At 52.0% G+C, this 14,841-nt stretch overlaps 1 protein-coding gene across 4 annotated transcripts in view; it reads left to right on the plus strand.

Moving 5' to 3' along the window:
- The window catches only part of PSD (pleckstrin and Sec7 domain containing), a gene marked incomplete at its 5' end in the record, with an annotated part of 89,143 nt that overhangs the window by 35,631 nt on the left and 38,671 nt on the right, over nucleotides 1-14,841 (plus strand). For all 4 annotated transcript variants that reach the window (XM_081864233.1, XM_081864234.1, XM_081864236.1 and 1 more), the window contains one exon: nucleotides 1,535-1,624. In XM_081864233.1, coding sequence (XP_081720359.1) covers nucleotides 1,535-1,624 — 90 coding nt within the window. The remainder of the gene's footprint in view (nucleotides 1-1,534; nucleotides 1,625-14,841) is intronic.

A 14,841-nucleotide genomic window follows, 5' to 3' on the forward strand; every position in this document is an offset into this window, starting at 1 on the left:
TGCGCCCCCCCAATGTTGCGCCCGGTGCGGCTGGCACCCCCTGCACCCCCCACGCTACGCCACTGTGTATGTAAAAATACATGCATACATACTTGCAGCATCCCAGAATAAGAGATGGTTGTTCTAAGACTTAGAAAGGTCTCCAAATGCTTCCAAGCCAGAATGAGCTCAGTACATTTTGCAGCCAGAGGTGAAGGTAGTGGCGTTGCGTCGTTTGCCAGTGCCCGGGGCATGTGTGCTGGGCAGGACCAGGGGCAGGACGCAGAGGGGGAACAAAACCTGCCACACCAGCCCAGCCCTTGCCAGCCAGGTGCAGGGCACAGAGGCAGGGCCGTCTTACCCATAGGCACTAGGAGTGTGGGGCACCCGGGCACCGGGCTCTAAGGGGTGCCAGCCAAGAGTCTGGGGCCTAAGAGTTGAGTTCAGGGAAGAGCCTGCCCATCGGTCAGAGCATCGTGGCAGGCTCTTCTGCTGCAGGCGGCTGGGCGGGGCAACTGAACCAGGGAGACACTGAGGCCTTGCCACCGATGCTGCCAGCCGGGTGCAGGCACAGAGGCAGGGCCGTCTTTCCCATAGGCACTAGGAGTGCGGGGCACCCGGGCACCGGGCTCTAAGGGGTGCCAGCCAAGAGTCTGGGGCCCAAGAGTTGAGTTCAGGGAAGAGCCTGCCCATCAGTCAGAGCACCGTGGCAGGCTCTTCTGCTGCAGGCGGCTCGGCGGCACGAGTTTGGGGGCGACTGAGCCAGCGAGACGCTGAGGCTCTGCCCGCCTGCGTGCCTAGAACTGGGCAACTGGGGGGGCGCCGGGGGGATCTTTGCACCCCGGCACCGCATATGCTTAAGACAGCCCTGCACAGAGGGTTCACGGGGCCGCACTGCTCTGCCTGCCCGCCCACCCGCCTACACAGGGGGGTGCCCAGCCGATGCAGCCCTTGCCAGGAGGATCCCCCCAATGCTGGCCAGGCGGTCATTCAGCACGGGGGTCAAGGACGTGGCGGCCAGGCCAGGCTACAGGGCCACCTAGAGACCCATGACAGCAAGCAGGGCGGGACGGGGAGCCTGCATGGGGTCACTTTGTTTACGCACCCTCAAAATTGTGCGCCTGGGGCTACGGCGCCCTGGCCCTTCCCACACTGCGTCCCTGGATAAAGGACAAGATCCCTACACACCCAAGCTGAATTTCACATAAAGAAGGTGACCAGAATGACAGTTGAATCTTTCCTCACCTCTGGCAATGGGACAGAATACTCCCATCATTCCATACAGCAAAGTCTGCGCCTCAGCACCCCACACTGCAACAAGCAGCTGTCACCTTAGATATGTAGATTGTGTTAAGCAACCATGGCTAAAAGCCATCATTGGACACCTATCCTCCATTACATTGCCTAAGCATTTTTATTTTATAATGCTATACAACCCAGCACTTATCACCATATCTTCTGACATCAAACTCTATACCTAATAAATCTGGCTTCATGGCTTCTGTTTCTCATGACTCTGTCACTCTTTACTCCTTCCCCCTTTCCTCCTCAACAGAACATTGGGAAGCGGATGTCCTGCTTGGATTTCATTGGGAACCTGGAAGGACTCAACGAAGGCAGTGACTTCCCCCGGGAACTGCTCAAGGTAAATCCCGTTAAGAGCTCTTCTTGCGCAGGGCAAGGAGAGGCTGTGGTATCTGTTTGCATGGCATTATTTCTGGGACAATTGCCCAGGCCAATAGGGGCTTCCCTACTCCTCAAGAGAGGCCATTTGAATAGGAAAAAGTGGCGCCATTGTCCTGGCCTGCACCGTTTTCAAACAGAGGCTTTCTGAAGCCAGGACGTTTATTCTGCGATATGGCTATGAGATTGCTGTGCTTGGAAACAGAAGAGGATCTCTACTCTCCACACTGAATCCCAGAAGATGCACACTGGTAGTTATCAAAGTGAGCAGAATCCTCCATGCAGTGGCATAGCATGGGGGAGGGTGGCCCCGGGCCCAGAATTTCTCAGTGCCCCTGGTGCTGGGCTCGCCAGCAGCGGGGAGCCATGACTGGAAGGCAACAGCAGGACACACAAGGGCAGCCCTGAGCTCTCCTGGTTCAGATGCCTGCCAGCATGCCCCTCACCCCCGCACCTCGCCACCGCCACCTACGTGCCACCTGGCCTGGCTGAGAGGAAGGCAGGAAAGCACCTGAGGTGGGAAGTCTCTCCCCCCCCACCAGTGCATGCCTCCATCCCTGCTGCCCAGTCCACAAGAGGGTGCAACACTTGCCCCACTCCGGGCACCAGCAACCCATGCTATGCCACTGCCTTCATGGAATCTAGTCTGTGGCTGAGAACCCTAGAAACCTCTGGCTTCTTCAGGGCTCCCCACCTCTAAATAAAATGCAGGCCTTGTATTGGGGAAGACTCATTTGAAAATGCACATACTGTGTCTGCCAAAATTTCCCAATGACCTGAGTTTCTATGTCTTGCAGGGCTAACCTACCCATAGGATAAATAGCTGGTGGCTCTCTTTGAATTTCCCACCAGGGGGATGCTGTTGGTGGTGGCTGAAGAAGTTGCAGGGGCCACCAGCTCACAAAGTTTGGAAAGAGGGGTGCTCTTTCAAGTTGCTTAGCCCTTCATAAACAGACTGCTTGGGGACTGAGCTAACCAGGGGTGGCAAATAGATAAAGAACAGGGGTAAGGCAGAGGTAAAGAGAGCTCTGCTGGTCCTGACTCAGCCACCCTAAAGCCCAAGGGCAGCTGTGTTCAAAGACTCCCCCTGCTGTCGCAAAGTTGGGCTGCCCTTAAAATTGGGTGAAGCAATCAGGAAACAGATGAAGAAATGCATTTTTTGCAGTGTCTGATAATTTACACCAAAACATACAAATTTACACCCAAACACCTTTTAGAAGATCTTGGAGGGTGAGGGGAGGTCTTTGCAAGATGTGGTTCAAATGTCACATTTCAAATATGCATTTCTGCTGCTGCCGCTGCTGCAATTTCCTGGCCACTTTCCTGTCAACTTACTCAATATATAATAAGGGGAAATATGGTGTCAGACATAGCCAAGAAGTCTTTATTTTGCTGAAACGGGAATTCTCCCGACTCCTCCAGTGGCTGAGCCTGATAAAAAGCCAAAACCTGTAATAAGTAGGGCTACAACATTTATCCAATTAACTTGCTTTGGAGCAATTAAAAGGTGACTCTTTCAAAGGGCATTTCTTAATTATTTTCAATACAAGAATGTACAGGAACTATGGGTGGCAGGTACCATCTTAGGGCAGAACTAGAGCTTATGGGGGGGAACCCCTCTGACCTCATTTCCTTCATATCACTAATCTAAGATCTGAGGAAGGGGAGCATTTGAAGAGGAGAATCAGGAGGCAAGAAGGGATACTAACTACCACCCCCTACATCTGGGCTCCTAAAGTGGAAGGGGGAGGTGCGTCGGGAAGAAAACAGCCTGTGGAGGCTTTTACCGAGGGCAACTGGTGACAAGAAGTTAGGCATCCTCCTGGATACACCTATTTGCTAAAATAGTACCTGGTTTCACTTCTGGGGGGAAACGATCCCTCCCACCTCACGCCGAAAGGAATGCTTTCGTAAGGCGGTACTTATTGGGACATGTTCATACATCATCCGAAACAAAGTGAGATCGCTATTATTAATAAACACTTATGAAAACCGCTTGCCCCCCCCCCACCGACACACACATTTTCTAACAGCTGTAGTAAAGGTAAAGGGTAAAGGGACCCCTGACCGTTAGGTCCAGTCGTGGCCGACTCTGGGGTTGCGGCGCTCATCTCGCTTTATTGGCCAAGGGAGCCAGCGTACGTACAGCTTCCGGGTCGTGTGGCCAGCATGACAAAGCCGCTTCTGGCGAACCAGAGCAGCGCACGGAAATGCCGTTTACCTTCCTGCCGGAGCAGTACCTATTTATCTACTTGCACTTTGACGTGCTTTCGAACTGCTAGGTTGGCAGGAGCAGGGACCGAGCAACGGGAGCTCACCCCGTCACGGGGATTCGAACCGCCAACCTTCTGATTGGCAAGTCCTAGGCTCTGTGATTTAACCCACAGCACCACCCGCATCCCATTTCTAAGAGCTATACAGCATCGTAAAATAAGACCGTTCTGAGCACAGGCTCACAGCCTAATAGAAAAAGAAGCAAAAATCAAAATTATTCAGGAGGGAAGAAGGAAGCATGCATTCGGGAATCATTCTCACTGCTATTGCTTCAGCGTGGTTGTATACTGGGGGCGGGAAGGTGCGATTGCCTACGGATCCCATCTTGCAGTAAGGGCTTGAACAAAACAAGCATGTCGCAGACAACGGCCTTTATTCTCCCTTGCACCCGTGTGCTTTATCTGTTCTTTTCTCTTCGCAAGAAACAGTGTCTCAGTACACACAGTGCAAGTGTCAGAGGACAACCTCTTCTGTTCTGCTTGTTCATCTTTGTGTTAACACCAGTCTCATGGTGCCGCACAGAAGGAAACAGTTTCATCTTCTCAGTAGCAAATCAGTCTAGGAAGCAGTTAAGTAGTTTGTATTCCATATACAGATTTGCTGCTATGTGCTTTCTGCAGCACCCATGCCTCAGTTTCCCCACTTAATTTTGCAAGGACCCGTTCCCATCAGGGATGTCCTGAACACACACAGTTTGGAGTTCGGGCTGGTATGCATGGTTCTCTTCCCCCTCCCCATTTTATCCACACAACAGCCCTGTGGAGCAGGTTAGGCTGAGAGTTTTGGTATTTGCCCCGTGGTCACCCAGTGAGGTTAATGGCTGACCAGAGAGGCAGGGTGTCCTTGATTGTAGAACACACCACACTTGTTCTACATAAGAAAAGAAGGGTGCTGCTGTATCCCTTGGCACTGGATCCCAGGAATCTGAGAAAATTATCTTGGCTTACTTTTCTAAGAAAAGTGAGTTAGGAATATGCAAAAGAAATGCATGTTGAGCAACCAGCCATTTCTGCCAAGGAGGTGGGTGGGTGGGTGAGCTTTGCACCTCTTCCTTCTTTCTGGCAGAGGTCCTGGAACAGGCTAGACATCTCTTAAAGCAGCGTTTTCCAACCTTGGGCCTTCAGCTGTTTTTGGACTACAACTCCCATCATCCTTAGCTAGCAAGACCAGTGGTCAGGGATGATGGGAATTGTAGTCTGAAAACAGCTGGAAGCCCAAGGTTGGGAAACACTGTCTTAAAGGTTTGCTGGCTTAGCGATGCAGCCTTGCAATGGCTTCCTGCACAGATCTCCTGCTACTCCTGCACGCACTGACACAACTTGTGCAAACAGCCAGTTAGCAAGGGGCTTCATCTGCCCTCGGCAAGCGAGGAATAAGAGCATCACAGGCATGATTCAGGCGTCTGAGTAGAAGCCTGAAATTCTTCCATCATCACTCTTTCCACAATTAGAGCAGCGAAGAGGACCCCCGCCCCTGCTCTCCCACACGTACCAAGACGGTGGGTACGGTCGCTGACCTTCTCGGCGTCAGCTAAATGGTGTTCTTAGACAGTGAGGCTAAGTAAATTAGAATAGCTTCTGATTCATAGTTCAATAGTGCTTCAAGGACATAGGAGCACAAGGTCTCTCTCAGCTGCTGGTCACAGCCTCTGCCTAAGAGCGGTCCCTTCCGCCAGGATATTTCTTCGCCCCATATGCTGGGGTGTATGGGGTGTTAGGGGAGTGGTAGTACCTCTGGTGGGAGATATGTTGTGCTCCTTCAGGGGTTGCTTGCCCACCCTTTTGGTCTCCACCTAGTAATCATCTCTCACCTTGGCTCCTAGAAGCTGTCTAGGAGGCCACACCCTGCCAACTTGGCCTCACAACCGTGGGTGCCCGGGACCATGAGTGCCGTGCAGCGTGCGTGGCCCTGGCACTGAAATTTGTGGGTGCTTGGCCTCTTCGTGGCAAATTTTGTGGGTGCTTGGGCACCCAGGGCTCCAGGGCGTTGGCACCGGTGCCCTGGAAGGTGACTTCAACTGGCCAACCAACCAGATGAGGGTATCTGATAGGCTTCGAACCTTCTGCGAGTTAGGGACTTGGGAAGACAGGCTGCGGAGGATTGAGCAGACGAGACCAATAGTGGGTCCAATGGCCAAGGCGGCAGTTACTGCACTTGCCATAGAGGGAAATGAGGGGCAGATGGGGCTCGTCCACCTGGGAAGGTAGCCCATCTAGGAGAAGGAAAACTCTGATCCTAAACCTCTGCTACCTTGCGGGATATCTTTGAGAGAAGAAAAGGCTAAGGAGTGGAGTCCCTAAGATGGTTGGATGGCTCCTTGTATGCTCCTGCCGTCAAGGTAGTGGCAAACGTATTACTCTGCTTTCGTTTGGACCACATCAGCGCAGCCGAGAGGGCAGGGGTCTTGTCATCTGAGCAGCCCAGCACCTCCATACACACTTTGGTACTGCTAGCGCAGGGGTTTGACTTCATCCCTGGAGGCCTATTCCATTGTCTCTTGAGACAGACAGATGCCAACAACAATTGGTTCATACATTTGGACACATACTTCTTTTTTTTTTTTTTTTTTTAGAATTAGGAAGAAAATATAAGCAGAGATAGGGATGCATTGTTGTGGGCGACCCTGTGGCTGCCTTTTTGAAGTGCTCCCCGGGGGCTTCTGCCCTTTAGTGGCACAGCAGTGTGAGTGCTTCCCATTGACTTTAGGAATGTAACTCCTAAAAACTGTTGCAATCTGGTGTGGCTGGGCTTGGGCAGTTGCAGTTGCGCAGCTTTTTCACCAGTGATGCTCTGGGCACGTTTTGGGTGCTACCTGAGCTCTGGGGAAGAAGGTATACCTTTGGAAGGAAGGCATCTCAGGAAGAGTAATCACTTGTTTGTGACACCTGGAACTCACCTTTTGAAAAGACATTCACTTTCAAATCACCTGATATCCCAGGTGTTCCCAAACACCCAGATTGACTCACTGGATTCAGAAAAGCAGTTTCTCTGCTGCTTCTTTAAACCAAATCTTTTTTTCCCCTTACCCACCTTTGGGGCCCAAATGAGTTTCACGACCAAAGACAAGGTGTTGAGTGGACCTGTGTTTGCCTAGAACTTCCTTTGTGGACAAGTTGTACTAAATGATATCTGTTGGGTGGGATTGATTTTAACCCCATGTCAGACTTCACTCTTTGTATTGCATCTTTCTGGAGTGTTTTGGCGTGCTGCGGTGCATCCTTGAAATTTGACCATCCCTGTTTGTGCCTTACCTGTCATCATAGAATGCAGCTTGGTTTTCTTGCTCTTGCTCACATCAAGTGACCTTTCCTGCAGGTGCCAAGAGCCTGGCATACAAAGGTTTTTGGATCCTCCAGATTCTGTCCGCACACTACTGGGTCCACTGCAGTTCAGACTCACTTCAGGAAGCATTACCATTTGAAGGGAACATAACTTTGGTCTTTTTCCATGTTTTATTTATGTGTTTCATTTCTCTTTCAAGGATCTCAAGGTAGTGTGCTTGGTTTTCCTCATCCTCCCTGTTTCATCCTCACAACCAGTGCTATTTTTCTAGAAAAATAGATGCCGGAACTCACCATGAACACCTTCCTTGTTCTCTTATAATGGACCAAGCTCACCCAGTGAGCTTCGTGGTCGAGTGGGGAATCGAACCCTGCTCTCCCAGGCCCTAGTCCAACACTCTAACCATTACACCACACTGGCCCTTCCTCTTTTCATCCTTCCAGCAAAGGGATGGGGAACGCCTGGTCCAGGAGCCAAATGCTTCTCTCCAGGCCATTCCTATTTGGAATCTATCTCTCCAGGCCACACACACACCAACCACACACCTCACTGGCCTAGCACTGTCCTTGAACCCTGATCGTGCTTTTTGTTTGCCTGGATGGAGGCCAGAGAGGGGTGGGTGAGTGTGTGTATATAAACGGCAGAATCCACACCTGTCGCATTGCCCACTGTTGTTTCTTGCCTCCCCACTGTATGTAGAAGGTAGCTCAGAAGGGAATGCAGACCTAGGTTTGAAAATGATTCTGCATTCCTCTGCTAGCATACATTTGCACCAGGACCAGTGTGCTTGCTGCAGGAAAATGCACTGGGTACCATCAAAACATGTCTCACCAGTAAAGCGTAGCTGGGGGGGGGGGGCAGGGAGATGTGATCATCCAAGTTAGCATTTTCTCAGTCTATTGAGCAGGAGCCAGCGTTGCAGAACAGGAACACACTAATATGATAACGTCACACAGTACAGGCTTTCAATGCAACATCTCCAATACAACTTACGGTAGTTCAGGGGTTAGCAACCTTTTTCATCCGTGGGCCAATCCACCGTCCCTCAGACCATGTGGTGGGCTGGATTATTGGGGGGGGGATGAACGCATTCCTATGCCCCACAAATAACCCAGAGATGCATTTTAAATAAAAGGACACATTCTACTCGTGTAAAACCATGCTGATTCCTGGACTGTCTGAGAAGGCGATTGGGCCGCATCCAGCCCACAGACCTTAGGTTGCCTACTCCTGACTTAGTTGAAACTTACATTTCACTTTCATGACCACCTCCCAACCACCCCACGTTTTTTGTATCTGCTTTTCACTGCTCCTTGAAATGTCATTTATTTTTCAAACAATTTCTCATGCATATTTCTTTATATTAATCAAGTCCACAAGGCTGGCTTTTCGAACTCTGCAGCACTGTGAAAACCTTGAGTTAGTCCACCAACTAAGACATTCCCCCAAAACTGGGTTTAAATGACCTTCATCATTCCTTAATTTGCAATTCCATTTTCTCAGAGTCTCCCTGACCAAACGGAGCTTTGTCGGCGTCTATTGATACAGTCTCCGTTAGCAATGGATGAGTTTTCATTCCCCTAGACAACCTGAATTCTACCCCACCCCACTGAGTCATTAACTCATCCCGCTATCTACCCAGCCCTTCCCCCACCCTACTTATCCCTTAATAATCCCCCATTTTTCCTACCCCAAGCAGCAGAAAGGTCTTCCATTTCCCCCTCTCCTCCTTTTGGAGCACCGCATAGAGATGCACCAAGCCAAATAACACATTGGAATTTAGTTTCCAAGGACTATTACATTATTTCCCAGAGGCTACTTTGCATTGCTAAGCAAAGCAACTAGAACAACAGATTGGGAAATGGAAGACCTCACTCAGTTTTCTACCATCAGTTCACGCTGACACATGGAGTAAGTGGGGATTTGAGAGCAGGCTGGCTGACTGGATTTATTATCCAGCTTGGATTAAAATCTAAGCCGAAGAAGGGGGGGGGGAATGGGAACAGGGTCATTGGGTAATATGGATTTATGATAAACACATAACATGAAACATATTAACAGGTAATTAAAACAATAACCAGATACGGCTACTAAGGATTAAACATCGCACTGTCACACTGCAAAGCCTGGGTAAATGAAAAAATGTTTTATTGATGTCTGAAAGCTAGCAGTGAGGGTGACAGGCCTGGCTGTTCTGTGGGGATCATTCTGAAGTTGGGCTTCACCATGGAGATGGTCCTCCCATTTGTCCCCTCTCCCCAAATCCTGCTGTTGACTGCAAACAGAGCCTCACCTTCCCCCACCAATTTTATGCATCAAATTGGCTGGTATTGGAGGAGGCACTCCAGCAGATATTTGGCTACCAAGCAGTTTAGGGCTTTCGGTAAACTAGTTTCCCAAACTTAGGTCTCCATCTGTTTTTGGACTACAATTCCCACCATCCCTAGCTAGCAGGGAAGCTAGGACTACAATTCCCATCATCCCTAGCTTAGCATGCAGTAAACCATTAGTAACAACTTGGGACTGAGCTCAGAGCTTTGGGATCAGTGTTCCATGGAATGAGGATTCCATCAGACTTCCACATTTAATAAACTGGCAGCAGCATTCTGCACCACCCCGTTTCTGCAACATTTCAACTGCAATTCTCATGACTTGGGTTTGGGTGTCTTACAAAGAGTATAAAGGCTCTGCCTAACCTTAAACTCGTTTAAGTTGCTCATATAAGCTCAAGAACGATGGATCCATAGTGTTTCCAAGGCTCAGGCACTGTGGTCTAGCCCAGGGACTGCATGTTCCCTGGAGCCTTAAACCTTTGGGGCATTTGCACAGCTGTGTTAACCAGAACTTGGATAAAAAGCAGTTTTCCCCTCCACATTGTCTATACAAATTATAATACAAAAGTCACCTCCCACAAAAAAATTCATCTGGGATACTTTTTCTTAAAAGTGTTGTGGGCAGAATCCTGGTTGTGTCTTCATTTGGGTCTGATTGCAAAGTGTGGTAGCTCAGAGCTTCTGAAATCCCTTGCAGTGAACTGAGTATTGTTTATTTTTATTTACATCCCAGCTTTGCTCCAAGTTGCTCAATGGGGCATGCATGGTTCTCTACTCCCCATTTTATCCTCGCAGCTACCCTGTGAGGTAGGTTAGGCTGAGAGACCGTAACTGGCACAAGGTTACCCAGTGAGCAAGGATTCCAGTTTAAGTTCGGCTGCCATTCTAGGTGGCAAATGCTGACAAGTGTCTCCGGAGTTGGCTGATTGGAAACAAATGGAAGAAGCAAATGAAATGAGTGCCTCAGGAAGGGTGGGTACCATTTTCTTTGTTGTACCTCCCTTTTTGTCTTGTTTCAGGCGAGTGTTTCTTGCTTCACCCGTCCACTGTACCCGCTAAAATGCGAGGGTGAGGGCAATTCACAGCTCTGCCATTTTGTGAAGTTTCCTCTCCACTTTTGCCGTCTTTTGGGATGTTCTTCTGCCCCAAACATTGAAATGTGCACCACCTGTTTGTTTGCTTGCTTCGCTTTTTGTTTTTAAAACCTATGGGCCATAGGAGCCAATTGCTAGGGGCTGAGGTCCCTTGCCTTGCCCCCCCCAAAAAAAAATATTTGAAGGGGCTGCCCCCCCTCCAAGTTGACGGGCATTGCCATTCAAACGGTGTGTGTGCACGGCATCATGTGATCGGTTATGCAGGGTAGGGCTTATCTACCCCACCCCACCCCACCCCCAATTTTATTCAAGTTGGCACCCGTGGCCTATAGCAAGCATGCTTGGCCCGAACTGTCCCGAAACCCTGCAAGACAAGGGTTGCAGGAAAGGCGCTGTACAGCTTGCAGGAAAGGCGCTGTACAGCTGCAACAAGGCAGGGCCGAAACTAGACTTTCTTTCCCACAGTTTGGCACCCTCCCCACATATTTGCATACACAGGCAGAGGTTGGGAGCTTCCATGGCGCCCCTTTGAAGGCTGCACCCGGGGCAGAAAAACCTGGCTACCCCCCCACCCCCGCTAAGGCTTTGCAACAAGGTGGTCATTTGGGAAAGGGCTCCCTTTCTCCTCGCGGCGCACGCCTTTTCTCTCGGCATTGCGCTCGCTTCTCCTCCATCTTCCAAGCGCGACTCTGGAGGTCGCACGTGTAGCCGCGCCGCCGCCGCCCTCCCCCTTTCCGATCGCAGTCCCCTCCCCTCCCTCCCTCCCTCCCTCCCTCCCTCTCTTCTCCCCCTCCCCTGCGTTCCGGCAGCCTCCTCGGCGCGCCGCTCGCCTGGCTGCGCAGCGCTCCCCGCCCGCCGTTGGCCGCTGCGGAGAGGGCGAGACAGGAGCCGGGAGACGCTCGCCAGCCCTTGCGCGGAGCCGGGCCCCGATTCCCTGCGCTAGGGCGGAGGCTCCGCCGCCTTCAAGCCCGCGGAGCCCCGTTCCCGGGAGGCGAGGCTCTTGGCCAGGCAGCCGGCCTGCCGGAGCCGCGCACCGGCCGCGATGATCGGCGTCAACAGCATCAACAGCAGCGGCAGCGCCGGGCGCCTCCGCTCGCGCTCCATGTGCTCGGTGCGCTACGGGCGCAACTGCCGCGGCATGGAGACCTTCTGCTACGGCTGGCCGCAGCGCTCGCGCACCCTCAAGCCCGTGCTCTACACCGACCTGGTGGTCAGCCGCCTACAGAGTCGCAGGAAGAAGAAGCAGCCGGTAAGGGATCGGGGTGGGGTGGGCAACGGGGGAAAGGAGGCGGCCCGCCGCCGGAGGGAGCCTCGCCCCGGGTACTGCCGTCGGAAAAAGCCGGAGCGTGGCGCGCGTCTGCGCCACCGCCGGCCTCGCTTCTCCGCTCCACGCGCTCCCGCCCAGCCACGGGAGCCAACTCCTAGGGACTCAGGTCCCTTTCCCCACCCCTTCCAGTGAAATATTCTTGGAGCCAATTCCTAGGGGCACCGGTCTCTTCGGGGCCCCCCAATAAAATAGTTGAGGGGGCCGATCCCCCCCCAAAAAAATTGATTGGGATTGCCATTCAGATGTGCGTGCACGGCATCTTGTGATTGATTATGCAGGGCGGGGCTTACTCTCCCCCCCCCCCAATATTTTATTCAAGTTGGCATCCCTGCACACCCAGCAACGCCCAGGCGGAGGGGGCTTAGCTGCCCCTGCTCGCTCTCTCTCTTGCGCACACGATTGGGGCCGCGTGGCACCTGAGGCTTCCTCCCCACAGGTGTAAACGGGCATGAGTTGAAAGCAGAGCACGGATGACGCCTCTCCCCCTCTCCCCCACCCTGCTTTTCCTCCTCGTCTCGTGGCCAATTGCAGACTCGCGGCTGCACCTTACGCACGTATAGTTAGAAATGCAGCGGGCAGGTGCGCAGAGGATGGCAGCTCCTGTCGCCCATACCGCCCCCGTCGCCCATACAGTCTTGCATCCTGCGAGTCAGAGTAGGCATGTCATGTGGCAAACCCACGCACAGCCCTGGGTAGCTCCCATCGACACCCACACCTCTGGGTGCACGCCTTCGGGTACATTTGTTTCGCGCAGGGGCGATGGGCTTGGTACGAATCGTGCTGACGTAAATAGTCCTTTTCAATCAGTGGTGTTTTTTTTTAAAAAAAAAAGTTTCTCCTTTCGCAGCTGCTACGTTTTCTGAACGAGAAATTCCTGCACACTGCTAACTGGTTGCTGTAAGATATAGAAAAATTAGTTTGCAGCTAATTAAGATATTGGTTCTACCTGGAAGCATCGTGCAAAACCTCTGTAGTCTTTTTGTACATTTTGTCCTTTGACAAATGGGGCTGGGGAAAGGGAGATTCGGAAATGAAGGGGTTTCTATTTTGTTCTCTGGGCTAAGGGTCATAATTCATTGTAGTCTGGAGTGGGTGGCAGCACTGGCGGAGAAACGGGGTCCGTGGGGCTGCCTAGGAACTTGCAATTTGTGTGCAGAGTCTGCCTCTGGGTGATGCGTCATTGGGGATTGGGCTGGACTTGGACTTGCTGCCCTGCCAAGAGGGAGAGAAAGAGAGGACGGAGGAATGGGGTGGAGAACTGGCAGCAGCAACCACCCCTTGTCCTGTCCTTGCTGCCTGGAGAAAACTAAGCTGAGCAATTATACGGAGTTAGCAGCCAGCGGCGTAGCGTGGGTTGCCAGCACCCGGGGCAAGGCAATTAATTTGCGCCCCCTAACCCGGGGCAAGGCAAGTAATTTGCGCCCCTAACCTGCCGCCGCTGCCAGCTTCTTCTTGCTGCTGCCTGGGCTGGGGTATTTACGGTAAGGTAGCCACGGCGGCGGCAGCGGGTCCGTGTCAGGTGATCTGAGGCGAGTTGCCGCTGGCGCTGCTGCCCAAAAGACGCCGCTTGCCCGGAGGAGGAGGAGGGCAGAGAGGTGAGGAAAATGCAACATGGCCCGGCAGCGGCAGCGGCAGCAGCGGCGGGGCTGTGAGGAGGGGCTTCCTGGCGCACCCTCCGCGGAGAGCGCTGAGAGCCGCTGCCTGCCGGACGCCTTCAGCCCAGACGCGCGCACAGCTCGTCGGTTCCGCGAGACATGGGGCTCTGCTACAGCCTGCGCCCGAGGCTCTTCGGCGACTCCGGAGGCGGCGAGCGCCCCCCCCCCAGATGTTGCGGCCGGTGCGGCCGGCCTCCCCTGCACCCCCCCCGCTACGCCACTGTTAGCAGCTGCCATCCTCTGGCTCCGTCTCCCTCTGGGTAGCCCAGCGAGAGGGCTTGGGCTGGCTGGGCTGAATCCCCACTGCTGCAGCACTCAGAAAGAGAACCTGGATCAGCAAAGATGAGGTCTCTTCCCTTTGCATGCTCAGCCCTCTAAGCTGCACTGAGAGAGAGAGTGCGCAGATAGCAGTGGCAACTTGAACATTCTTTCCAGCCTAGGTACTCCATATTGCGTTGCTTAAAAGAGGAGAAGGCAGGAGCTGCTGCTGCTGCTGCTGCCCCTTCTTTTTGCTTCCCACCACAGTTCAGCTCAGAGGGAGAGAACTGCAAGACAGCCAGAGTGGTGTAGTGGTCTGAGTGCAGGACTCGGACCCGGGAGATCAGGGTTCAAATCCCCACTTGGGCCAGTCACTGCCTCGCTCTCAGCCTAACCTACCTTACAGGGTTGTTTGCGGGATTAAATGAGGAACGGGTAAACGACATGTTGGACCTTGAGCTCCTTGGAGGAAAAAGTGGCTTATAGGGCACAAGACAAACATGAAGAGAGTTTATGGGGGGTTCCTGATTTTGTTGAGGGGTGCCCTTTGCTCCCTCCTGCTTTTTCTTTTTCTTTTTTTAATTTTTTATTAAATTTTCCAACATACATTTATAGTATCCAATCTAAATTTATCACATCTTTTCTCTTTTAGACTTCCTTCAACCTCTCTGACAATCATCCATTATTCAAATTTTTTAAATACGCATTTCCTAATTTTATATTGCATTTTATAAACCTTCACACACTTAGTTTTCATCAATACAATAGTTCTCTATCATTTACAAAACTTCTTGAAATCCCACTAGCGTTATTTGCTGCTCCCTCCTGCTTTTTCTAGCCTCTGCTGGGAGGTTGGGATATGCTGTTTGGTCAGCTCTCTAACTCAACAGCTGAGCTCAGAGCTGCCTGTCTTCAAAATAAAAGTGGCCATCTCAAGTTTTCTTTCTTGCTTGCTT

Source organism: Podarcis erhardii (assembly GCF_964252035.2).
Source record: "Podarcis erhardii genome assembly, chromosome: 5".
Lineage (NCBI taxonomy): Eukaryota > Metazoa > Chordata > Lepidosauria > Squamata > Lacertidae > Podarcis > Podarcis erhardii.